Source organism: Lissotriton vulgaris, chromosome 11 (genome assembly GCF_964263255.1).
Source record: "Lissotriton vulgaris chromosome 11, aLisVul1.2, whole genome shotgun sequence".
Taxonomy (NCBI): domain Eukaryota; kingdom Metazoa; phylum Chordata; class Amphibia; order Caudata; family Salamandridae; genus Lissotriton; species Lissotriton vulgaris.
In genome coordinates, this window is record NC_141699.1 from 252,254,217 (window position 1) to 252,280,464 (window position 26,248).

The 26,248-nt window shown below is 48.6% G+C and overlaps 1 protein-coding gene across 3 annotated transcripts in view; it reads right to left on the bottom strand.

Moving 5' to 3' along the window:
• MORC2 (MORC family CW-type zinc finger 2) overlaps positions 1–26,248 on the bottom strand; it is a 322,812-nt gene that overhangs the window by 266,540 nt on the left and 30,024 nt on the right. For all 3 annotated transcript variants that reach the window (XM_086943169.1, XM_086943168.1, XM_086943171.1), the window contains exon 3: positions 11,092–11,145. In XM_086943169.1, coding sequence (XP_086799295.1) covers positions 11,092–11,145 — 54 coding nt within the window. The remainder of the gene's footprint in view (positions 1–11,091; positions 11,146–26,248) is intronic.

Here is a 26,248-nt window from a genome sequence, read left to right on the forward strand (position 1 = left end):
ATTAGTGAAGATTACCTGAGAGACAGGTGCCCCTAAGCAAAGAGTGACCAACGCTGAAGCTAGTACTGTGCTGGGGGGTAGCACGGACCAATGAGCCCCCACGACATGCTACATACAGGAGGAACAGGACACCACCACAGCAATTCACTGTGCAGGGGCACAAGTCAAAGCCAGGAGCAGGGGGGATGCAAGAGAGCTGAAAGTCCCCGGGGAGATACAGCGGACCCCCTGATAAGTGGAGAGGCTGAGCCCCTACAGTCACAGGGAACGTAGAGGACCTCAACATACGACTCGGCGGTGGGAAGACCAAACTAAAGATCACCCGGACAGGAGAGGGGATAGGGAGAATGGAGGGGAGGCAGTACAAGATTCCGTTTGAGGTCCGAAAAATGGCACAATCACAAATCTAGAGATAAGCAAGGTGAAATGTTGGAGACACCATGAGTACTGCAGGTGACTAGATGAAGCCCTATGGAGTACATAACTGGAAGGGGAGTGGAGGCGCTTGTTGGGCCCTTTGGGACGTTTGCCTAGAGCGAGTGTGGCAGTGTGTGGGGCGGCGGAGCTGTGGGCCCAGGCGGGGACAAAGCTGAGGAGGATGTCGGGCCACCTTCGTGCGTCGCTGGATGGGGAGACGAAGACCGCGTTGCCTCCCCCCGCATGACTTTAGGATGCGGGCCGGAGAACGCAAACACCTGCGGAGAAGACCTTGCCCGGTGAGGAGTATTGGGTGGCCTGGTCTTTGCCTGGGACAGCGGGCGCTGCAGACGGAGGTCAGGAGGGCCCTGGAGCGGCGCTTCTTGCATAGGGTTAAAAGTTTTGGTGTATCACACAGTGACTGGCACCACCATCAGGCGGGTGAGGGACGGAGGCATCCGGGTGAGCGCTTGCTGGAGGGGACAGGCTAGCGACAGGTGGAGATGATTTGCAACACCCCATGAGCATGCGCAATACCCGGAGCACCACAGGACGGAAAGACAACATGGTGAAACCCCCCAAAAAGAAGAATAGAGAAGACCCCACCATGAACACACCTGCGGACGAGAGCGGGCAGGACTTGCAGCAGGGGATACACCCTGTAGTCCCCAAACTGCAGGATATTTTACAGGTTATCACCACATCCAGTGAGCGCCTGGAAAGTAAAATTGACTTGTTGAGCTTAGACATTGGGCTGCTCCGAGAGGACCATAGAAAACTGGAAGACCGGGTCAACTCAAATGAATGGGATCTCGCTGAAGCAATACCGGTGCTCACTGCCATGAAACAACAAATGGCTCTGTTGGAAACAAAAGTACGGACACTGGAGGACAGGGATGAAGATGCGGAAAACAGATCACACAGAAGCAACCTGCGGATCGTGAGCCTACAGGAAAAAATTGAAGGCAGCGACATGACGGCCTACCTTGAGAAGTGGCTCAAAGAAGAGATAGCAACAGACGGATTATCGAACTTCTTCGCCCTAGAATGGGCACCCCTGCCAGGAGCTCCGCCACGAGTGGGGATAGCGAAACTCCTACGTTACAAAGACAAAGATCACATCCTGACCCAGGCACACCTCAAGGAAGACACGCAAGTTCACAACTCTACGGTGCGCATCTTCCCAGATTTTTCACGAGAGGTGCAACGGCGAAGAGGATCCTACTGGGACATGAGGCAGAGGCTGCGCCAACTGGACTACAAATATGTGATGCAGTACCTGTAGGAAGGTGGATATCTGACTATATGGTTACCTCCACTTTTTGCCTGGTGATTTGCTGGTTTTCGACTTAGTTGGCCTGGGACCCTGCTATTCAGAGCCTCAGTCTATCTGCTTTCTCTATAAAATGGGCACCATGTACTTTAGGTACATACCAGATTGGTTACTGGGTTACCCTTATGAGCCCCTGTATAGTGTACCCTAGGTACCCAGGGCATAGGTGCACCCTAGGCCTACCAGGGGCTGCAGCATGTATTGTGCCATCCCTGGTTTGCCTTCCAAACTGACACCACAGGTCTGTTCACACAGCCTGGGTAAGGTGGTGTAATCACCCCTTACTTAGATATAGTATACCTATATCTATATATACATATAGACACATTTACACCTACAAGTCACTCCTATGGCAGGCCTTAACAATCCTGGAGGCAGAGTGCTTGGTTTTATGTGAGAGGGTACCCTAGCATGAGCTGAGCCCCTCTGGAGCTTTCGGAAACTATCTCCTTATAGCTGTTCTAGGATATAGCCATACCATATACTCTTAAGTGCATTATAATCCTTGCGGTTAATGCTAACTTTGGTTTGGCTTTATCAAAACATGTTGTGTAAGGTGTCAAACACTTTGGAATACTACCCCCCTCTGGCAGCAGGGGTAGCATTCCACCCTTCTAGAGGGAGAAGACATGTAGTTACTGGTTTACCCGGTTAAAGTTAAACAGAGCCCCAGCATCACAAAATGGATGCTGCTGCCACAGACACGAGTCTGTCCTCCTGCTGCTAAACGAAACTCCGGCAGGGGAGGCCTGGTCAACAGGTTTCCTGTCCAAGGAGGTGCTGGCACCTCCCCAGACATGCTTTTGTGTATTGGGGCAGGGAGGGCGGCATTCAGTGAATGCTTTCCAGACACTGCCTGGGGCACACTAGGTGCGCCATGCATTTCCCAGTTCAAACCGGTTGCTGGGGCACTCTGTCCCAGCTCTGGTGCGAAACTGGACAAAGGGAAAGGGGTGTTACCACCCCCTTCCAGGTCCACCCATAGGAGGGACCTTAAAGGTAGTCCAGCCCCTAAACTTAGTATAAGTATAGGAACCCAGTCCCTAGGACTTTAGATTACCCTGGACAAAACTCTGAAACATAAATCCTGGATCTTCGACATTCCATTACGACTGGAAGACGGAAGACATCTCCCTTGTGGTCAAGGAGTGACCACCCTGTTCGAACAGGCACCAACAGCAACTTTGCCGGTCTGCATTTTCGAGGCTCCTGCCGAATCCCGAAGAATCTGCGACTCAGGACACAGACTTCCAGACATCTCTGACCCCGACCTTCGCTCACAAAGCTGAGACCCGTGGCGGACACGCGAGACCGGAACTCTTGGAAATCCTGCATTTTGCAAGCTGCCCTCACTTCACGAGGTAACTCGAAGTTGTGCACTGGGGTGCGTGAAGCCCCAGACCAGAGCACCATTTGCACCGAAGCTCAGAGGCCACCTTTCAACGAGTGACCCGTGGGCCACGCTGATGCACTGAAGTGTCCTCCTTGCTGGCAAAACGTGCAGGAGCGCATTGCTTGTTTTCCCTTCGCGACACGCTCAGGAAACGCGTGGTCGCGGTTACTTTGTATTTCCACAGCGCGGGAGCGCCTTCTTACTTTCACCCTCGCGACACGCTCTGGGAACGCGTGGTCATGGTTTTCTTTGGTTTCAATAATGCGCAGGAGAGCTTGTTGTTTTTCCTTTTTTTCCCCGTCACGCATAGGAGGTGCTTGCATTTCTGCCTCACTACCATGCAGGAGGGTGTGGCAGCCTTTCACTCTCCTTGCGCTAGCACTGGGGTGCTGGTGTTTTCCCTACCAGTAGCGGAAAGCGCAGGACTGCGTTGTCGCCAAACCTTCTTACACGCGCGCGCCCAGGACCGCTGGTGTCACCCTCTTCTGGTGCAACAGGAACGTGCTTTGGCTGCCTTCCCGGTCGTCCTCCCCTTCCACCTTGAAGACTTCCAAAACTTGCTCAACCTTTCGTTTCCAGCTGGCGATACCCAGGAGAGTTCCCTCAGCCTCAGTGGGACTCCTTCCCAGGTCTTCACAGACGACATCCCCTCCCAACGCCATTCGGACTCCTTCACCTGGTCCCATACTTGCCTTGGTCTGTATACACACCTTTGAAAGGGTGAGGAGGGGGGACGGTGGAGGTTGTTCATGTTGTCCCTGCGAGTTAGCGCCACGAGCACACGAGGTAAGGCTTGTGGGGTTTTGACAAAACTTGAAGCTCACGTTAAATATCTCGTCCGGACATCATGAGCAACCCCAACATCACCCTGCAGGACAGGCCAAGACATTACGACACTGCAGTGCCAGATAGCCGTTGGACAAACTGGCTTGGGGCCCAGACCCTGCTGTTAAAGCCCAACAGGACGGTGTTTTGCGGCCTCCTTTATGGAGGCCTGGGGGGTCGTTACCCGATTCTCACAGCCCTAACCCACTGATACAGGTGATCGCTCCTCACCCAGTCCAGCTAGCTCCTCCAGAACGCTTTTCTGGCGATAGCTCTAAAAACAGCATCTTCCTCAATCAGTGCCAACTGCACTTCACGGCGCGTGCTTCTGCCTTCCCAGATGCCGCCTCCAAGATCGCATTCATCTTGTCCTATATCGGAGGAGACGTCGCCCAGTGGTCAATAGCGTTGGTCAAAAATGACAACCCTATGCTGTATAGCCTTCGTGACTTTAAGGAAACCCTACGACGGATGTTCACCCACCATACGTTCGTACAAGCTGCAGACAATGAACTCCTCAACCTTATGATCTACTACATTACATCACCACCTTTAATAGACTGGTTATCGAGGCCAGATGGCCAGAAACCAAAAAGGTATCTGTATTCTACAGAGGATTGCGGGATGAGGTCAAGGATCTTATTTCACAACCCCCCGGAGGACATCGGATCCTCCATCGACTTGGTGGTCAAAATGAACTACAGATTGCAGGAGCAGAAAAATGAGAAATCCAAAGGCACCAATTCCCGATTCATTGCGTTCGGATGACAAAACCAGGAATGAACCGGTGAAAGCACCAGAAGCACACGCACCAATGCAAATAGTAGGAGTCCATGGTCCCCTAACCCGCTAAGAAAAAGAAAAAAAACTAAAACAGATCTTGTGCCTGTATTGCGGCAAAAGCGGACACTTCATCAAGGAGTGCCCGGTGAAACCTGCCAAGACAAGATCCATCAAACCCTACGCTCTTTCCGTAACCCGCAGGGATGAAGCGGGAAACGAGGAAACCCAGTAGGTGAAGGGGTCGGTGTACTGGGTTCCTCCTCCATGCGGACCCCCATCTCCAGATCCCTTGACAACATCCGACACATGGGAGTAGTGGTAACCTTGCAGTCACTGACGGGCCAGATATGGACGGTCATAGCCCTCATCGACTCGGGTGCTATGGGGATCTTCATTGACACTCGGTACATGGAAGATTTGGGCAAATATGCCCAAATTGGGCATATTTGGGCAAAGAAAAAACAGAAAGCGTGAAGGCAGTGGAAGGCACCGACCTGACCTCTCGGCTTATACGTTTCCAAACATGACTTGTGGGAACAGACACACAGAGACCATTGCCTTTGATGTCATTGACGCACCTCAATTCAAGTTCATCCTGGGTCTTCCATGTTTGGTGACTCACAACCCACACATTGACTGGGAAACCCGAATTAGGACGCTGGACTCCTCTCATTGGCCTCCGGCTGCTATCCACATGAGAACGAATCCGGTAGGCGAGAGACAATCTCGATCAGTGCCCTTATCTGGGATGGGTACAAATACTCAAGGGAATGTACCTGAGGCGTATGCAGACCTGGCCTCTGTATTCGACAAAAAGTGGGTTAACACCTTACCACCACACCGCTCCTTCAATCTTAGGCTAGATCTCATCCCTGGTTCGAATCTTCCATGTAGCAGCATCTACTCACTCATGGAGAAAGAAAACAACCACTTACGCATTTCTCTGGATGAGTTTCTACAAAACAGATTCATACGCCACTTCAAATCGCCAGTCTCTTCCTCCCTCTTTTTCGTGGCAAAAAAGGAGGGAGACCTGAGAACGTGTATTGACTATAGGGCCATGAACACCATAACCATCAAAAACCGGTATCCCTTACCGCTCATTTCCAACCTCTTGAATCAAGTGAAAGATGCCACTATCTACACTAAACTGGACCTACGTGGAGCCTACCATCTCATCAGGGTCCTGGAGGTCGATAAATGGAATACCGCGTTCCGAGCAAAATATGGCCTGTTCGAGTCATGCCCCTTCGGACTCTCCAACGCCCCAGCAGCCTTCCAGTACTTCATCGAAGAGGTATTGAGGGAATACAGCGATCGTTTCTGTGTCATCTACATCAACGACATCCTGACTTATTCCAACAACATCCCCGAGCACATCAGTCATGTTTGTGCTGTCCTGTAACAGCTACAACTCCACGTCCTCTATTTCAAGCTGGAAAATAAGCATGTTCCACACCACCATGGTCGCGTTCCTGGGACACATCCTAACCTCTGAAGGGGTCAGAATGGACACCAGAAAAGTCGAAGCAATACTGCAATGGCCGTCGATTGTTCCGTCAAACAGGTCCAAAGATTCCTGGGGTTCGCCAACTACTACAGACGCTTCATCGCAGGATTTTCTAGCATCGTTACTCCCATCACTAGCCACTGTGCAAAGGGATGAATTTCTTATGGGACCCCACAGCAGAGAAGGCGCCTCAAGCCCTGAAGAGAAGGATGACTAGCGCTCCCGTCTTGAGACACCCGAACTCTGAACAACCCTTCATAGTGGAAGATGATGCCTCACAAAACGCTTTGGGAGGTGTTGTCACAACTTAATGCTGAAACTGGCCTGTTACATCCTGTGGCCTTTTACTCCAGAAAACTGCTACCAGCAGAACGCAACTATACCTTTGCTGACGGTGAACTGCTTGCCATCAAGGCAGCATTCGAAGAATGGCGTCATTATCTCAAAGATGCCAGACAGCCAGTAACCATATACACAGACAGCAGGAATTTACAGTTCCTCCGCTCTGCCAGATTCCTCACTTACAGACAACTGAGGTGGACCCTGTTTTTTAAAGAGTATGATTTCCTGATCCCCTATCGACCCAGAAAGGAAAATGCTAGAGCAGATGCCCTGTCTAGGTTGGACAAAACCTTAAGCGAACCTGTATCCATCCTTCCTGAACATTGTTTCCAAGGGGTGATCCTTTTCCTCCTTCACCCAGTTACACAAAGGCCCAGAACAAAAAAAACAGAAGAATGGATCGGTGACCTTACAGGAATCACTGCACGAGACAGTTTTCTATATAGAGGAGACCAGTACTACCTCCCATTGGAAGACCATCAGCAACAGGCCCTGTACATGTGCCATGACCATCATCAATCCATCCATCCGTGATTTCATAAAACCATGGACCTCTTTCACAGACAATTCTGGTGTCCTTACATGGACACCGCCTTCCACTCCTATATAGCCCGTTGTTCCATCTGTGCACAAGGAAAGATCCATTCCAGACCTATGGTAGGGCTATTGAACACTATCACAGTACCGCCTTATCCCTGGAATACCATATCCATGGACTTCGTTGTCGAACTACCCAAGACCAAGACAGGCTTTACCACCGTTCTTACCATCGTAGATCACCTGACGAAAATGGCACACTTCGTGCCTTTGAGAAAGCTGCCATCAGCGATTGAGCTGGCTCTGATCTTCGCGTACAACGTAATCCGGTTACATGGTGTACCCTCAGTGCTGATTACGGATAGGGGCTCCAAATTTGTATCCAGGTTCTGGGGTGAGGTGTGCAAAAACATGGGATTGGAAACATGTCTTACATCTGCGTATCACCCACAGACAGACTGGCAGGTGGAACGAACAAACCAGACCATGGAACAATACCTTCATTGCTTGCTGTTGTCCATAGAACAAGAATGGTCAGAGGTGCTCTGGATGGTGGAATGTGCGTACAACAACAGCAAACATACGTCCATAGGAATGTCGCCCTTCTTCTGTCTACAAGGACAACATCCACGATCGGAGCCGTGGAGAAGTGTTGCTCAGGGGTTAGAGGCGGCAGACCCGGAAGCTGAGATCAGTCCTGGACCAGGGTTCAATTCCCCACCTCGCGGGTCGAGAGGCTCAAAAATTCCACGGACTCGATAATTCTCGTTCCGGTGCCTACTCAACTCATGGGTTCACACTCTGCGACTCTGGGCAATAGCTTGCTTAATCTCCACTACGGCCCCTCGCGGCGGGATGCCTGGCTTTCACCTTGTGGATACTCTGCTGGGGTTATCTCACAGGGGAATACCAGGACGGGTTCCCAAGGCAAGCGCCTTGATGCCTTCGGGTGAAACGTGCGCTATATAAATCGCAATACATTTACATTTACATGGGAAAAGCTGCACACTCACTGTGCAGGAGTACCATGACCTTCTACATAACCTGTGGCAGTAGGCCCGGTTCGAGCTCGCAAAGCCAAGGAAAGCCACAAACAATATGCCGATGCTCACGGACAAGCGGAACCCGACTACAATGTAGGGGACAAGGTGTGAGTTTCGATCAAAAACCTCAACGTACATGGACCCCAACAACTGTTGCCACGATACGCAGGCCCTTACCCCATCGAGAAAGTCATCAACTGGGTGGCGGTAAAGCTTTCCTTACAGCAACAGATGACTGCAGGCGGTGTCTCTCTCCTACGTCTTGCCCAGCCTGAGACCCTCCGCCTCCCATCATCAAGGACGATCATTAGGAATATGTAGTGAAGGCCATCCTTGATTCCCGTAGGACTAGGGGGCTGCTTTTTTATCTGGTGGACTGGAAAGGGTATGCACCAGAGGAACGTTCCGGGGAACCCTTGTCCCATGTGTGCCATGCTCCCTGTTTGTTTGTGCCTTCCATGCATGGCACCAGTTCAAACTACGCCTTGCCACCCCAGTGTAGATGGGGGTTTTGTCTTGGGAGGGGGTACTGTCATGGTTCTGCTCCAGGAAGGGTTAACTGGTATGCGTGTTGGTTTCAGGTCCGCATTTGGTGTGCATTACATCACTGCAGGGCCGGTTAGCGGTCTAGCCCTCCAGCCAGGAAGTGCACCAAGACAGGTGAGAAGCACTAGCGGGTAAGACCACATATATCCCGCAGTGCTTTAACCATCAGCGCTTCAAGTACTGACTCTTGGCCAGATACCGGTCTCTCGCTGCTACACCATAGGACCTTCCGGACTTACTTTGACTACCTTCCTCGAGTCTCTCCCCTTCGCTCACGCACTGAAGCGTCCTCCTTGCTGGCAAAACGCGCAGGAGCACATTGCTGGTTTTGCCTTCGTGACACACTCTGGAAACCCGTGGTCGCGGTTAATTTGTATTTCCACAGCACAGGAGCGCCTTGTTACTTTCACCCTCGCGACACGCTCTGTGAACGCGTGGTTGTAGTTACTTTGTATTTCCACGGCGCAGGAACGCCTGGTTACTTTCACCCTTACAACACGCTCTGGGAACGCGTGGTCGTGGTTTTCTTTGGTTTCACTAATGAGCAGGAGCGATTGTTGTTTTTCCTTTTTTTTTTTTTTCGCCAGCACAGGAGAAGCGTGCTTGCATTTCTGCCTAACTACCATGCAGGAGAGCATGGCCGTCATTCACTCTCCTTGCGCTAGCGCTGGGGGGGGGGGGGCGGTGTTTTGCCTACCAGTAGCGGCAAGCGCAGGAGAGCGTTGTCGCCAAACCTACTCACTCACGCGCCCAGGACCACTGGTGTCACCCTCTTCTGGTGCAACAGGAACTAGAAGATGCTTTGAGAATCAGCTCTCTGACACTGCTTTGCTACTTCCATTATCTGCTCCTCGCAGAGCCAAGGTAATTAACGGCACAAGTTTACACTGAGGCACTTTTTTCGTTAATTGTAATAGGCTACCTGACACCTTCCGTTTTTCCACAGCAGGCACCCCTGTTCCATTTGTTTTTTATCGGTTTTACCGGACGTGGAATACTAGAGCCTATACCGCTCTAAGGTTAGTGCAATCCCTGCAATCACTCGAACACGACCTGTTCGGCACAGCAAGTTCGATCAATTCTAAATCACTCACCCTATTAGCATTACGTTGACCCTTGGAATACCGCATGATTATTCAAATCACTCTGCTTCAATACATCACGGTCTCTAGCGATCACTGCATTGGTCGTTGCATAAGCCCACTGTCACTTATCAAACTGTTGTGTGTACCAGCAATTTATCAGCCACCGACAAATATTGCTCTCATGTCGTCTATTTAGTGTACTATGGAGCTTACATATAACAACATGTACAGCTACCTCATTCACCCATGCACTCACGCATGGGTCACAGCATAGAATCTTAACTCCACCGAATTCACAAACTGCATGGTCCCATCTATTATCAATGCCTCTAAGCAAGCTATTCCTCCTTTCTCACTACAGACCTCTCTGCCTTTATGTTTTCCCCTCCCCCCTTCTCTCCACAGGCAGTGTCTTCATACTCAGGCATGTAATCAAACCGTCCTGATGATGATCCCATTATCCCTCTGAAAGGGATCAAAACGTCGTCGAACTATGGAATAGTTCCACGCGTTAAACCATCGTGTGATATTAGTGTGGCTACTATTATGGATAGCTTGTCAAATTTTCTAATCGAATCAAAGCCTCCGTTGTCTTTTCCCTGAAATTCTTACTGTTCGTATGTATTGGTCTTCTGTTATCTGTATTGGATGAAGGACTGCGCCTCACTATTGTTGGTTGCTCTTACAAATGATGAAACATTTATTTATTTAATTAAATTCTGTGTCCAGCTGAACATCGTGGAATATAGCGCCCATCTTGGTCTATATTTATTTTCCTGTTATACATGTGTTTTTCTAAGGACCATTGTTACAATATAAAATTGACACCCAGGGTCCTTAGTTACCTATTGGGTTCCCTTGTTCTTTTTAAATCTGTAGAGAATGTAGTAGTCATCTTTGCTGGATCTCTGAATACTGTGAGCTAGTACAGTTGCAATTCAGGAAGAGAAGTGGTAGTGGAAAGAACTCTAAGGAAACCAGAGGGGATCTAAAACATTTTTGGTGACTCCACTGGAAAGGTGAACCAGTCAAAACTGAAAATAACTCCAAGAAAGGGTACCTTTTCTGAGGAGAGAGAACTAAAAGGTCAACCCTTAAAGCACACCGTGGATAATGCAGGTAACGAGGGATTACTAAGATCTCAGATTTAGAGGGTATGCAGTTGGCTCTAAGTGAAGACAGTGTTTAGTGACAGAATAGTTCAGTATGATAATAGAATACCAAACCATGCTCAAACTTTGACCTCAAAAACGCATGTAGATTTAAAGTCAGCTTACCTTGCATTGTCTATCAGCTCAGCAAGTGCTCCAAACAGAAACTCATGAGTTGTGCTGAAAGAAATAGGAGTTAATGCTATTACTGTGTATGCCTTGGAACAAGTCTTCCTATACTTAACATTATTATTTTTTTGTATCAAAAAACAACCATAGAATGTTTTTACCCACAGACCAGAGGAATGAGTAGAAGACTATTTTGAATCCATTTGTTCTCCTACTCCAAAACCTCAAGCGTACGATTTGCCAATCAAAATTGATGTAAAGCGCTCTTCAGTGCCACAAATTATCGTCAGATATTAAAAATATTTGACTGTAGCATTGTGTAAGATGGCAGTCGATCACCACAAGCACGTACAGGCGGGCCTAGCTTTAAAATGCTTATGACAAAATAATATTTTTTATCTATAGGAACCAACAAGGTGGCAATAACAAGGCACTATACTAGTTATAGTACCAGAAATATGCCATCTACCAAAGGCTACAAAAGTCACACATGCATCATTTCACCACCTTTCTCCACAATGTCCTTCAAATCTCAGTTTAACAAATAAATTAGAATTCGGTCTGAAGGAAATCAATTATATATTAGCAATTACTTAATGTTAAAACACAAATATACCTTAGGCGATTCATATACACTAAACATTGTGTTGCTCTTTATATTACTGGTTATTTTATGCGATTATAAATGGAGCAATAATTGTTATATAACTGTTGCAGATTCAAACATTTTTTTCGTTTGAATTTTAAGTATATTTTTTACAGCTTTTTAAAACAAAGTATAACCAGGAAAAAATTAACAGTGATGAACAGGCAGTGCTAATCCATTTCCACATTATATCCAATTATTCGTGACCCACAGGCCATTGTGATACATTAGCATTTCATGCAACCCAGTAGAATTCCAGATCCTCTAAAATCTACCTATGTGCAGTCATAAAATCATTCAGTTCGCAAACACAAAAACCAAGTTTGTTATCTATAAAACTCCTTCTGATGAGCTGTAAACATTGTTCTGACTTTGGAAAGAACACTAAACGTTTTTTTTTACAACTGCAATTCGGTAAGGTATGTAGCAATCTTTTGTGACCATAATTTCAGTCACAATCCATTCACCAGTTACAGACTCTTTAAAGGATGTAGTAACCTCTTGGGAGCCCTCCTCTCTCCCCCCACCTTCGAACCAGGCTTGTGCCTCAGAGGGAACAGGTGGTTGTCCTACAGACCAGTGACTGCTCCCACTACTGTGTTTGTAAATGGAAAACTTATTTTTTTTTTAAAGAAGCACCAATCGAATACAGCTGTTTAAAAAAAGTTTCCCATTTGGAAATGCAAAGAAAGAAAGGGCTGGTAGTCTGCTGCCCTTTGCAGACCACCTTCCCTTTATTTGTAGCCTATCCCAGAGGGTCAAAAATTGCAATATCACTAATAATTTTCATTAGGCAGGTCATTGTGCAACCAGTGCCAATGTTGATTTCGCAAACTGACCAAATAGTTTATAGGTCGTTCTGCAAAACAAATCTGTTCCCAAAAAGTGGGTGTGCAATTTGGAGCCACTAATTGTGAACAGGCTCTTTGTACATGTGAACTGTAGTTTAGAACTAAATCTGGCTATACAGTCAGCAAAGGAAAGACTGAGGGAATTAAAATAAGACAACTGAGGAAGATATACTGGCAATATTTAATACTATAGAGTATATAAATAGAGACAGCTAAGCAATATCAGTGCTATAATAATTCCTCTACTTATTACATTATAAACCTTCGCTGCAGACGCTAACACTGCTTGGTTGAAGTTTCACTTAACAATAAGTGGCAGAATAATCTAAAAGGTCATTGTTATTTCACACTACATAATTTAGGGGTCACAAACAATTTTTGCTCAATAAAATGGCCAACCAGGTGTATTTGTTTAGACAAGAATGGCAGAATTAGATAATGTAAGGCAACCAGTGTTAATTAAGATCAGCCACTGGTGTTTACTGTGGGCAGCAATATAATCTATTGTTTTTCCACTCATCATGCCACCTCAGACATACGCAAACCAGCCGTGGTCATGCTCTCGTAAGAACAGTCCAGCCCGAACTACGAGGCCAGGAGCTCTCTGTGGGGGATACAAGCAATCAAAGACTGGCCTCATTGTTCTTTGTTAGTGGGGTACACTTTGAGTCCAATCGGAGAGTTAGGGTGGGACCCACATCTAGGTATAGTTGTTGTACGAAGAATGTTGCAAAGTGTGTTGCTTGAATTAATCTCAGCCACTGCTAATTACTTTAGGCGACAATTCCGACTAGCAGCAAAGAAGCAAATTTCACACTTTTTTTTATATGAATATTGGTTAGGGACGAGTGGGAAATTTGCATTATTTGATTTCCCGTAACTAAGCGCAAATTTCAGCACAATTACGTGAAATTACACAAAATGTAAATATTATTTTGTGCTTCACAAAAAGTGCAAAAATAAAACGCACCGCAAACTACAGTCACTAGTGTTCTGTTCCTGTTTGTTTGCGGTACCTTTTTAACCACTGCTGCGGCTTTTGCTGTAAATGTTTATGACAAAACTGCGCATAATTCCACAATGTGGCATAACAGAGTAATTTAAGGAATTTTGCATAACAAGTTTCGCGAAGTTAAGCTGGTTTAAATTTCAATTTCGCCAAGGACTGGTATTAGTATGAGCAACGCAAGAAAGGTGGCAGACTGCTAGCTGCATAAACGGGACAAAAATCCCTTAGTGAGACCAGGTTTAAGAGGAAAAGTGGCAAAAGATCAAATAGAAATGCTTAGCCTTTTACTTGTATATTATCAAAAACGTATCAATCCATTCTCCAAACCACATTTTCTGCTACATCACACAGACCAAATAGGAATCCAAGCACCCCATCACAACAGAAGATCAAAGATGCAATGTGATGTATGCCACTAGAAAAGTCTTCAAAAGATATGCAAGTTAACACAAACAATCAAAGGTGTTTCATAACCCGGACAGACTTGAATTGGTTAAAGTCTGCCCTAATCATAGGAATCCCTGAAGGAGCCACATAAGCTGTGTCAACTACAGGTCAATGTAATTTATGAATGCTGACATGAGACATACTGGGAAGGAGGCCGCTTGAAGCTCCCATCATGCTCTGCTATTGACTGCTTCAGGGTAATGGAGTTCTGGCCGGTGGTTGTGTGGTGTGCTGCAGAGTGCGCAGTGCGGAGGCAAAGCTGGTTCCCTGGGGAGTCTGCGGAAGCATCCGATCTAGTGGTGGGTGCAGATTGTAGCTCCTCAGAGTTCCCTGCATACTCCCTCGAATTGTTCCAGGGGAGTATATTGCGACATACAGTTCAAAGACTGAATGGAGTAATTGATAGTACATACCTGCTGGACAGTGTCAGCAAGTGATAGGACCCAATGAAGAGCTATTCTATTCATCCCGCACCAGCCCCAAATAGACTTCTTGCCAAGTCTATCAAGGCCAAAAGCATCAACCAGTAGCAGTAAGACCAGACAAAACAACTTCGAAACCAGAACGAACAACTATGTTTTACAGACCGGCTGGAGCTCAGCAAAGATGCTCAGACTTTGCTAACAGATGTAAATCCATATATGATAGGGGCACCTCAATAAAAATAGAGCCTGTCTTCGTACTGAGTGCTAGATCTCCTACAGGGTGAGAAAAACCTGCAGGGCTTTCTTTATACAACCCTCACCCACCAGGATTGCCCTATGGTAACATACTTCATCATGGGTTCCTCCATTTCGCTAGGGAAAGGGGTGTGCTGCTACCTGTGAAATACACAGGAACACTGATGGCAGAATAGAGTTGGAGGGGTTTTCTAAGTGAAATTGAAAATACCTGCCTGCTATGAGAGCTATGCCTTTATCCATCCTCCATATAGAATGGTTCAAAAAGGGGGAAGAAGAGTAGATGGTGTGGGTTTAATTACCCCTCTTCATACAGGTCTGCATGTTTAAAGCCACCCTTCCCAGTGGCCATCTTCAGGACCAAGGAACTCACTTGCAGATTCCTCATCAGATATTATAATTATTGCAAAGTAATAGTCAGAATAGAGAGGTAATATTTATAAGAGAGTAGGGGAAAAAAAGGAAAATTCTTGAGTCTCCACTGTCGAAGCCAAACTTTTTCTTTCATGAGCAATTTCATACAAGCGCAGCCAACGTGTTTCGCCTTCAGTAAGGCTTCATCAGGGCCATGAAAATCAGTCTGCGTCACAGCCACGATAATCTAGCTTGTTTCAATCCCTACCAGAGTTAACTAAAACACAATCAGTTCAGTAACGTATGTTGCACAAATGTTCAGTCAAATTCCCAAATAGGTCTTTCAAACTTGATCCAGGCTAGTCCACCTCAAACAAGCATCAAATGGTTCACTACATCAAATCACCCAAGCTCTCTCTCTATTCAGAGAAATATAGGTGTGTATAGAGTGCAGTTTTGCCTCCTTCACGGCACTCTATACACACCTATATCTCACACTGAAGATAAACTGAAGACTCAAGAATTTTCCTTTTTTCCCCATCTCTTATGATTATTGTCTCTCTGTTCTGATTGTATTATTTTGTATGTATGGTCTATGAGCAGCGGGCCATTGAGATGGACAATATTGCGTCTCCTTACCAATTTTTTGGAGATTGTGGAGACATTCCAGGCGGTGGACCTTGTATCCCTTAGCTGCATCGTGCATTTTTGCATCAATTATTGCAAAGTGACTTTACACACTCTGCATGCTCAAAATATACTTTTCTCCTATTTGGTGTTATTGTCTGTCACACCAGCAATATATGAGGAGAGAAGGAGCCTGGCATGGTGTATGACAAATACATGGGTAACACAATGCTTCATACCAGCAAGATAGGTAAAGTGTGCTAACACGTCTAAGTGAGTAAAAGCCTGTGTAGGCTAAAAGGGATGCTTGATGAAGTGTTTAAGTGAGCGCATCTATTAGGTATACTGCTCATACCTGTGACTGAACAAAAATTGCAAGCAGCACACTTGGCAATACAAAAAACATATGAAAGACACAACGTCCATATAGAAAGCAAATGTTTTGCTCAATAGGTTGCCTGGTGGCCAAGTGAGCCTGAATTCATACTCTGTGTGTATATCAATAAGGCACCCAACATGAGAACGTAAGGAAATCGCCCTGCAATGTGGTCGAGAGTTGGCGATGCATTAAGGAATCCCCATTGGCCTATTAGCCTCAGACTATCACACCGGGGCCTTATTATTACCCGACTCGCCTGCTCATTGTATTTTTAAGTGATTGGGGATGAGGAGCGAGAGCGTGAATTACGCGTCCTTACTCTGTGCTAAAGGCTGCTCGACAACTAGTCCGCACACCCAGGTTAAAGATGGTGGAGCCCGATGGAAAAATGTCCTGGTTCTCATTGGGCTTGAAAGGCAACTTGCAGTAAAGCCGCCATTTCCCAGTTGCCTTTAAATAAAGTGCCAGGACCTGATGGGGTACCAGTGGACCCCTTTAAAAAATGTATAGATTTATGGCCCCGTTATTAACAATGCACTTACGGGAGGAGCTACGAGCGGGTCCAAGATGGCCGTGTGACTCCCCAGCTCTGCCGGACCTGTCCCTCGCCTTAATATCCTCACACTTATCCTGAGCTGCTGACCCTGCCGCCTGATTTCAGAAGGTGCACTGTGTAGGATTGGGCGACACTGACCCCGCTGCGACTTCGGGGGCCGGATATCCACCTCTCGAATCTTTGGGCCCATTCAGTGCTCGGAGCCGTGGGCTCGATTTTGGAGGAGGGCTGGCTGCAAAGTTGAAAACACCGGGGCCGGAACCGGAAGTCGCCAGTCGGGCCCCGGTGCTGCGAGCTGCCACTCACACCGGAGGAGAAGATGGAGCGGAGGGGGAGCGAGCTATTGTGAGCGCCCCCCCCCCCCCCCCCCCCCCCCCCGCCGGAAAGGAATAGTGCCGAAAATCAGGGACGGCGCGGTGAGAGAGGAGAGGAGTGGGCGTCATCGGAGCCCCGGGGGCAGCCAGAAGTGCGGAGGTGCGAACTGCCTCTGGCGGAGACAGACTGCTGGCGAGACCCACTTGAGTTGCCCTGGCAGGGTGGCCGTCTACCGACGTACATCCTGCCCCACCCTCCCCCTCGGATTTTCTGGAAGGCCCCCCGAGGAAGTGGACATAGTGCGGTGAGGAATGGTGTCTGCTACTGGGGTGGCAGCAATTTCGAGTCCTCCCTTGGCTGCCTGCTATCTGTTAAGAGCTGTGACTCCCCTTCTGAGGCCTGCACTGACTCCGGGTCGCTGACCTGACTGGATTCCTGTGAGTGGCTGAGCCGGAGGCAGTTGGTCTCCATGCAGGTGACCGCGTTGGCTCGAGAAAGTCTCCCTTCGGCCGGCTCTGCGAGGGAGACACCCCCGCTGTTTCATTCTTCCGACTGGGGACACTGTTTCATTCTTCCGACTGGGGACACTGTTACCTCCTGTGGGGGGAATGTTGCGAAAGCACACATACTGTGAACTGAGGCTGCCAGGGATACCCGCTGCGATTCCAGATTGGCGAATGACCAGCCGCTTGTGCCGGGCTTGAGGTTGACCCCGTGGAGCCCGGACGAGGGGGACGCTGGCTGTTGTGCAGACGTTTTGGTCCTTCACTCTGCGGCGGCTGTCAGAGGGTGATCTGATTGGGGCTTCCAGGAGTGGCAGCTCTCCTACGGCCAGCCGGCTGTTCCCCGATTATCCTGCCGTTTTCATAGGGCTACAGCTTCTGTGTTGTACTTGTCCGGCGACTCGTGCCGGGGCTCCGGCTGGGTGACTGCGTGGATAAACTGCTCATCGCTGCTCTCCAGTAGCGGTCTCGAAGGCGTCGCTGCTCTTGGTGGAACAGAGTGGCCAAGAAACCCTAGCGGAGGCCCTCAGATGGCGACTAAACCTGACGCCGATAAGCAGCAGTCCAGATCCTCCAAGGGGTTGCAGCAAATTCAGCCCAACAAACTGGACAGCTACACGATGCCTAGGGGGTCTCCGCCGGAGCCTAGGGGGTCTCCGCCGGAGCCGAGGAGGGTTCAAGCGGCGGGGGTGGGAGGGATTCCACTGGTCCTCTGACAGAGCAGACGCTACTGGACGTGATGGCAGCCATCAATGGTGTCAAGTCGTCCCTCGGACAAAAGATGGAGTCGCTAGACAACAAACTTGACACGGTGACCATCGAGGTCAATCTCATCTGAGCTGACCTTACCAAGGCAAGTGAAAAAGTCAAGTCTTTAGATATTAAAACTGCCAGCTTGACGGATGATGTGGCATTGCTCCAGCAGGAGGTGCTGGACCTCAGAGCTTCTAGTGACCCAACTAATCAGAAACTGGATGAATACGAAGTGAGAGCTTGCCGTAATAATGTTTGAATTGTTGGTGTTCCCGAGAAGGCGGAAGGCGTGGCCCCTGACCTGTTCATCGAGGACATCATCCTTAATTACCTGAAGCCCAAGGGACTGGGTAATTTCTTCTTGATTGAGCGGGCACACAGGGTGCCGGGGGGGGGGGGGTAGGGGGGGGCAGGGGGAGACCTCTTGCCCAATGATTGCGAGGGTGTTGAACTTTCGTGATAGAGACGCTATCCTGCAGGCTTCCAGGTCAGGGGGCCCCCTGAAATATGAAAACGCGTCTCTTACCTTTTTTCCGGATTTCAAGCAAGTTGTCCAGAAGCAGCACCAGAGTTTCCTTGGGGTGAAGAAGAAACTCAGAGACAGAGGTTTGAAATATGCGATGATGTTTCCTGCCCGGTTGAGGGTGGAAATCGAGGGGAGAGCCTGGTTTTTCGACAATCCAGAAGTGGCTTCGGACTGGTTGGAAAGTCATCCCCCGGCCAGGCCGGAGCAGCAGGGCCGGGATGGTGGAGGTGGCCAACAGGAGCAGAAGTGATGGACATCACAGAAGGAATGGGACTACTGAGACTGTCAGGTAGTGGACCTAACCCGCGTGCACTTCTACCGATCTGATCCTTCAGAGAGTGAGATACTGCAGGCGATGGGCGGGGTCAGCGGGATGGGGGGGTGGCGCGGGGTCCTGCTTTCCTGCTAATTTCTACTTTTAGTTAGACAGTAGTTTGAACATGGGGCGACAGGCACACTGCAAGCTGGGGATAGGCACAAGCCATGAGCAAGGGTGCAGGGAGGGGGGATGGGTGTTGGGAGTGCCGGGGTTTTGTTGTTTGAAGATTTGTTCGCATTTTGCTTAGCTGATTATTGCAGAACTGTTTGCACTGTGGGTTTTTTCTTCTTTTATTTCCTTTCCTTTCCTTTTCACATTAGGTGACAATGCTGTGATTGTACTGCTTCCATACCAGCCAGATGTCAAATCTTAGAAGGGGATCGGGGATGACTGTGCTAAGTTTGAAAGTAAATGGCTTAGGAGACAAAATTAAGAGGGGAATGGTTAGTCAGCTGGTCAGAAGGCACTCTGCAGACGTAGTGCTTTTACAAGAAACGCATCTCATTGGGAATCGTTGCTTGGCCCTAAATAGAGGGGGTTATAAATTGGTAGCACATGCTGGCTTCACCACTGGGTCGAGAGGAGTTGGTGTCTTGGTTAAAAAAAATCCTTTCTCTTAAAGATTCAGGCCACATGGTCTGACTAGCGAGGTTGATATGTCGGTTTATCGGGGATGTGGGAGGGGAGGACAGTCACCTTCGTCTCTATATATGTCCCGCCCAGGCCTTCAATCCGACACATTGCGAGACTTGGGTTCTGTCTTCCCGACTCTACCGTTGGGCCTCCTGGTTATGAGGGAAGAGAGGTGGGGGGGTTGCTTTAATGCCCTGGTGGACGGAGAGATGGACCGGCATCCAGCCCGAGCCCTGAGACAAGTGCAGAGATGGCTCCCCGACTTTCTGGAAATTATGGGGCTGGTGGATGGTTCGTAATCTGCGTGCACTATACGCATGTGTCCGCCGCACATCATAGCCTGTCTAGAATAGACTATGTATTGGTGCCAGCTGCCCAGGCAAGCGCGGTCTGGGAGGTTCGCCACCTGGGGAGGGGCATATCAGATCACTCTCCAGTCTGGCTTCAGTTGGAGTTTGACAAGTTTGATGTAGGCAGGGTTGCCCCGAATAACGCTTGGCATCTGAAGGACCCCACCACCAAGAAAGAAATTGTTACGGTCTCAGACAGGTTCTTCCGGGAGAATGCGGGTACGGTGGATTCGCCGCAGACCCTGTGGAAGGCATATAAGACAGTCGTTCGGGGGAAGGCCTTATCCTTGGTTGTGCGAAAGAAACGGGAGCGGCAGGCCGAACTGGAGCGGGCGGATGGGGAGGTGTCATGGTTGGAGGCGGAGGTATCTAGGGCCGCGACCCCGGAGGGGCTGCATCGGCTAAAATTGCAGCAGGACGAGTATAGAGGCCTCGCTAGGGACAAGGCCAGAGCGCAGAATAAGGAGACTCAAAGTAGGGTGTACGAACACAGAGATAAGGCCGGTAAACTGATAGCGTGGCTGGAAAAGGGGGAGTGGGCAAAGCGGTTGGTACCAGAAATACAGGGGGAGAACTCCAGTACGATTGTAGATCCGCAGGCTGTCGCAGATAGGTTCCCGGAATACTATAGTGGGGTATATACCTTGGTCGGGGTGTATGCGGAGGCGGACAACAGCGCAATGATAAAGGATATCCAAATGCCCGTGTTGTCGGATGATGACCGGGAATATCTAGAGTCCCCACTCACCGACGATTAAGTGGCCCAGGCCATCAGAGGGGTACACTCCGGGAAGGCCACAGGCACTAACGGAATTCCCATAGAATTATAAAAACTGAGCGCCAACAAGCTGGCTCCATTTTTCCGCTCCATGTTTGCATAGTGTAGAGAGGGGGGACAGCTTCCATATGATCAGAGGGTGGCGAACATGGTGGTCATTCATAAGGCGGGTAAGCCCAGGACACTAGGTTCGTCATACAGACCTATCTCGTTTCTGAATGCTGAGCCCAAAATACGGGCGAAGTTGTTGGCGACAAGATTGGCTAAAGTTATCACTACCTTGATACATCCGGACCAGTCAGGCTTCATGCCAAGTCGAAATACGGCCCTTAATTTGCAGCGGCTACACAGGATGCTAAGCAAGACCCAGATGAATCAGGAACCATCGGTTTTGGTATCTTTGCATACCACCATGGCGTTCGGCAGGGTGAGTGGCCATACTTATTTGCAGTCTCGGGAAAGCTGGGTTTCGGTCCGGAATTTGTGGGTTGGATATCCCTCCTGTAAGCTCAGCCTTTGGCGAGGGTAGTCGTGAATAACCGCAAGTCTGTTGACTTTCTCCTTGGCAGGGTTGTCCCCTATCCCTGCTTTTGTTTGCCTTGGAGCCCCTGGCAACATGGGTTCGGTGGGACAGTGAGATCCATGGCCTCCTGTGGACGCTGGAATGGGAGGACAAAATCTCACTATACGCTGATGATATCCTGCTTTATCTCACCAACCCAAGGGGATCTCTTGTATCCTTTTTAGAAGTGCTCGCCATTTTCGGGAGGTACTCTGGCTTTGCTATAAACTCGTCAAAATCGGTGCTCTTAGTTCTTAGGGGTGACCCACCGGTTCTTCCACAGAACTGCCCGATACAGATTGAGCCAATCGGATTTAGGTACCTTGGAGTTTATGTTACGCTTGACCCGAAACTACGATATGCTACTAATCTTGGCCCCCCTTTGACTAGATTTAAAGGCGATGTAGCTCGCTGGAAGGCGCTTCCGCTCTCGCTTCTGGGTAGGGCAGTGCTTTTTAAGATGATGGCTCTTCCCCAATTTTTGTACGTGCTCCAGAACTCGTGGACTTTGTACCCGCATCCTACTTTAGCAAGATAGAGGCCCTCCAGAGGCAGCTTCTTTGAACCGGCAGGCCCAGTATAGCGTTTTCTAAACTCACTCTCCCCTGGTACGACGGGGGGATAGGCCTGCCAGCCTTACGAAAATATTACTGGGATTCCCAACTGGTTGGGGTGAACCATGCAATATACGGGCCTCCCGGGGACCGGAGGTATGCTATGGATCTCTGGCAAGTTCCGGCCGGGGATTTCACTAGAGCGATGTATGCAAAACCTCGTCTGTTTCCCCTCGCGGGACCAACGGCACACACAGTTCAGGTGTGGCAAATAGGTACACTAGCCACCCCGCTGTGGAGCTCGGAGAAGTTGGGGAGCCTATGAAAATCCAAGGGGTTTGACAAGTGGGATCTCATCGGGATTACGCAGATAAAAGACGTATGGGGGAAGGGTACAGTTCTCACATTCAGCTCACTTCAGAAACAATACCATCTCCAGGACCGTGAACATTACCGTCACCTCCAGATCAGGCACGCCCTACTGGCGAACATCCCCAGGGACGCGTCGCTTCCCGATGCCTCCCCTCTCGAGGACCGAGTGCTGGGCGGCCATCTCCCCGAGAAGACAATCTCATTAATATACAAGAAACTTATTAATCATCTGGAGGATCCACTGACCCTCTTAAGAACGCACTGGGGTGAGGATGGGATAGAAATAGACGATGAAGACTGGCGGGAGGCGGTCTCCTCTCCACGGATGGTAGCAATACAGATGAGGCTTCGATTAGGACAGCTAAAGATTCTTCATAGGTCATATGTTACGGGCCCCGTCTGGGTCGCTCGGAGGGCGGGGAGTGCAGGAGGGGTTGCGGGGAGCTGGGAACGTTCCTGCACATACTGTTGCATTGTTCTGGGGTGCAGGCATACTGGGAGAAGATCCACGATAAGCTGCGAGACGTCCTGGGGGTGGAGATACGGCCAGAGGCATGTGGGTGTATTTTGAACGTTTGGGAACCCACAGATTTGACTGCATATGGGAAGCAATGGGTAACGCTGGCCTGCATGATAGCTAAACTGGAGATTGCCCCGGGTTGAGATGTGGGAGGAGGACTTGAATTGGTGCATGTTCAGGGAGAGGTCGGTATACGTGGCTAGGGGGTGTCCAGCAAAGAGGAGGAGGGTCTGAGAGGCTTGGAATCACTACAGTGGAGAAGTGTGTGAGCCCCCGATGTGCTCCGAGGAAGTGGAGGCGCAAGTGTTGCCTTGATCCTTTACCTAAATTTTGTGTCTATTATCCAACATGTATAGAAATGTACTCATGTAATCTGTAAGAACTGCCAATGTCACCTGATGTTTTTCTTTGCAGTTTTGTTAAAAATAATTTTAAAAAAGAACAATGCACTTACATTCTGTCTTCTGCTAACATGGTCTCGCTCCACATTAGTTCCTGTTTTTATATAAAGGGGGACCAGCTCAGACCCCGCATGGTTTAGGCCCATCTCTCTCATAGATTCAGAGGTGAAGATTGTTGGACAAATTTTATTAAACCGTAGAGTATCGGGCAGAGGAGAGAGGCTTCAGGATGGGCACCATAGAGCAAGCTTTAAATCTTTATTTACTGGTATGTAAATACACTGAGGCCAATGTCCATCTGGCTTTCATGGACCTTAGCTCTGCTTTCGATGGAGTTAAAAGTTCTAAGCTTTGGTCCTTGATGGAACAGATAGGTGCCAACCCAGTTTTAATAAATGTTTTGCAGGATTTGCACAGTAATCCTTCAGCTAGTGTCAGGTTTGGCCACAGTGGGGAATGCACGGAGCATTTTAAACGTGGGGTCCGGCAAGGCTGTATTTTAGCCCCTTTCGTATTTATTTTTTATATCAGCCACATAGAGCAAGCTTTGGTTGCTCCAGGTGTAGACGTTCCTACAGTAGGAGGTCGTTCTATACCTGCCTTGATACTGTTCTAATTGCTAGTACGGCCAAAGGTTTGCAAAAACTTCTTAATCTATTTATTAGTAGCCTGGACTGAACAACAAACTTTTCTAAGTCACATGTTATAAAGATTGGCCCACCAAATAACGAAAATTATGAAAAATGTTGTAGCTGGCCAACATTTAAATTAGATAGACAAGTTCAGATACTTGGGGATCCAATTGGACTCTGGGCCTAATTAGCATTCACTTATAAGTCAGAATGTCTCATCTTTTAATAGAACAATATTTGTCATTGGCGATTTCTCACGTAGGCTTGGCCCCACTCATATACAATCTATTTAAGAAATGTATAGGGGCAAGTGTGTCCCACTAGGGCGCTACGGCTGTGGAATCTGGGTGTATAGTGGAGTTTTAAGTGGCCTCCTGGGAGTCCCATAAAGTGTACCGTACAAAATTGTACATGAAGAATTAGGTTTAGATCTCATTACAAATCAGTTGCGCCTCTGCCCTCTAAAAGCTTTGAAACTTAACTTAGGTAATGGAGGAACTTAGTCTTAATAGACTGATTTTGCAGAATTGTTTAAAATTAGGAAAATCCTTCCGGATACCATGGCTGGTATACATGGAGTGTAATCTCCGGGAATTCGGGGGGTCTGAACTGTATGATAATCCTTTTGCCATAACACGCTTGGATGCTAAATGGATTGAAACTGCCTTTAGGGATAAGCTGTCAGCAGAAAGTGAGGATTCTGCACTAATGCAACATCCCATTGAAACATACAATATTAGCACAAACTGTCAGTAATATTGAACTTTATTTGACCTGGAATATAACACAGTATATTAACTTACTTTAGGCTAAATGTATTCCCTTGCTTAATCCCTTTTAATCATGGATGTTTTACGAAATCTGACTTGCCCCCGTGTAACTGTAACAATACATCAATCAATGATACATTACATATTGTTATGCCTTGCCCAAAATACAATAATCTGAGAGATAAATATTTATGCCCAATTTTAAAATGAATGAGTTTTAGGCAAGTTAGGCCAGCCTCACTGTTTTTACAGCTGCTAATTAGTCCTTTTATTTGTTTTTCTCTAGTGCCCTTTTTGATGGCGGTGTTAAAGTAGAATGAATTTGGTAATGAGAAAATCTATGTAATTTTTATGACTTGGCTATTATGATTTATATTTATATTCTTGCTCCACTCTACCTCTCACCAGTGCAGTTCTGCTCTGCGTTTGTTCCCTCAACCCACGGTCTGCACCCTCAAGCTGACCAGGGATCACGGATGAGGCACTCCTCCCCTTACCCCTCCTTCTTGGGTTCCGAACCCTCCTCCTCGGAGAGGTACCCTCAGAAACTAAAACTGTCAGGGTTCTGGTATCAGCACTCCCACACAATTCTCCCACCAGTTCAGGATATCTACCCTGCAACTGGTCTCCCAACCCAATGACCAAACCCTAAGGTTGAACCGGGGCCAGAGGTGAATACTCTCTCCCCCTCCACCCCCTTCTAGAGTTCGGCACCCACCCACCTGGAGTGGTACTCCCAGAAGACAAAATGGTAGGGACACTGCTAGCAGTTGTCCTTCCCTCCAGGTCAGACATTACTTCCTGAACCTGGCCTCCACACACAGGGACTACCCCCTGCAGCTGAGCATGTGCCTGGCAAGACAAGACTTCCTGGGGAGAGCACACTTGCCTCCCTCAAGGGTAACACATACCTCTTGTGTTGCGTGACAGTCACTGATCGCCATACCCCTGCACCTCTGACAGTGCGAAGACCCCCAAACCAGAAGCGGTGTCACCATGGTCATTCCTAGGGAGCTATATCCTCAGAGCTGGCCCCTGGCCCACTGGGGACTGCCTCCTCCTCTCACCCCTCCATCTGGGCTTCTGGGCCCTCCCCTCAAGAGTGGTGCTGCCAGACTCTAGAACTGGTGGAACGCTGCTTACAGGAACCCCTCCAAGTTCTCCTGAGACTAGGAGATCCCACTCAGCGGCTGACCTTCCAGTACAGACTAGGCTCTCCTCCCAGTGTTCCCTCATGGAACCAACCAGACCCTGGGACTGGGTTTCAAGGACCTTGGGACAGAGCCCACTCCCACCCCTTCTCTTCTGAGACAGGACATTGGTCCCCACATCCCTCCCACTACACTGAGACCTATCTGGGCTATCACAAACCTTTCCCACCACCCTCAGTTGGGTAATACCAGGGCTACTCCCCTTCGGATCACTCCTAAATGCCTTCCGGGACCCTCTGGTACTAACCCAGGGATCTGCCTCCTTTGCAAGTTCTCTGCGATCAGTGACCTCACACCCTAATAGGTGTTGGCGTAGCCTTGGTTAAACAACAACTGAACATGTGCTCTCTGCCAATCAGATTGAACAGCCCTTCATAATTCTTTGCTGTGCTACCTGTGGGGCACT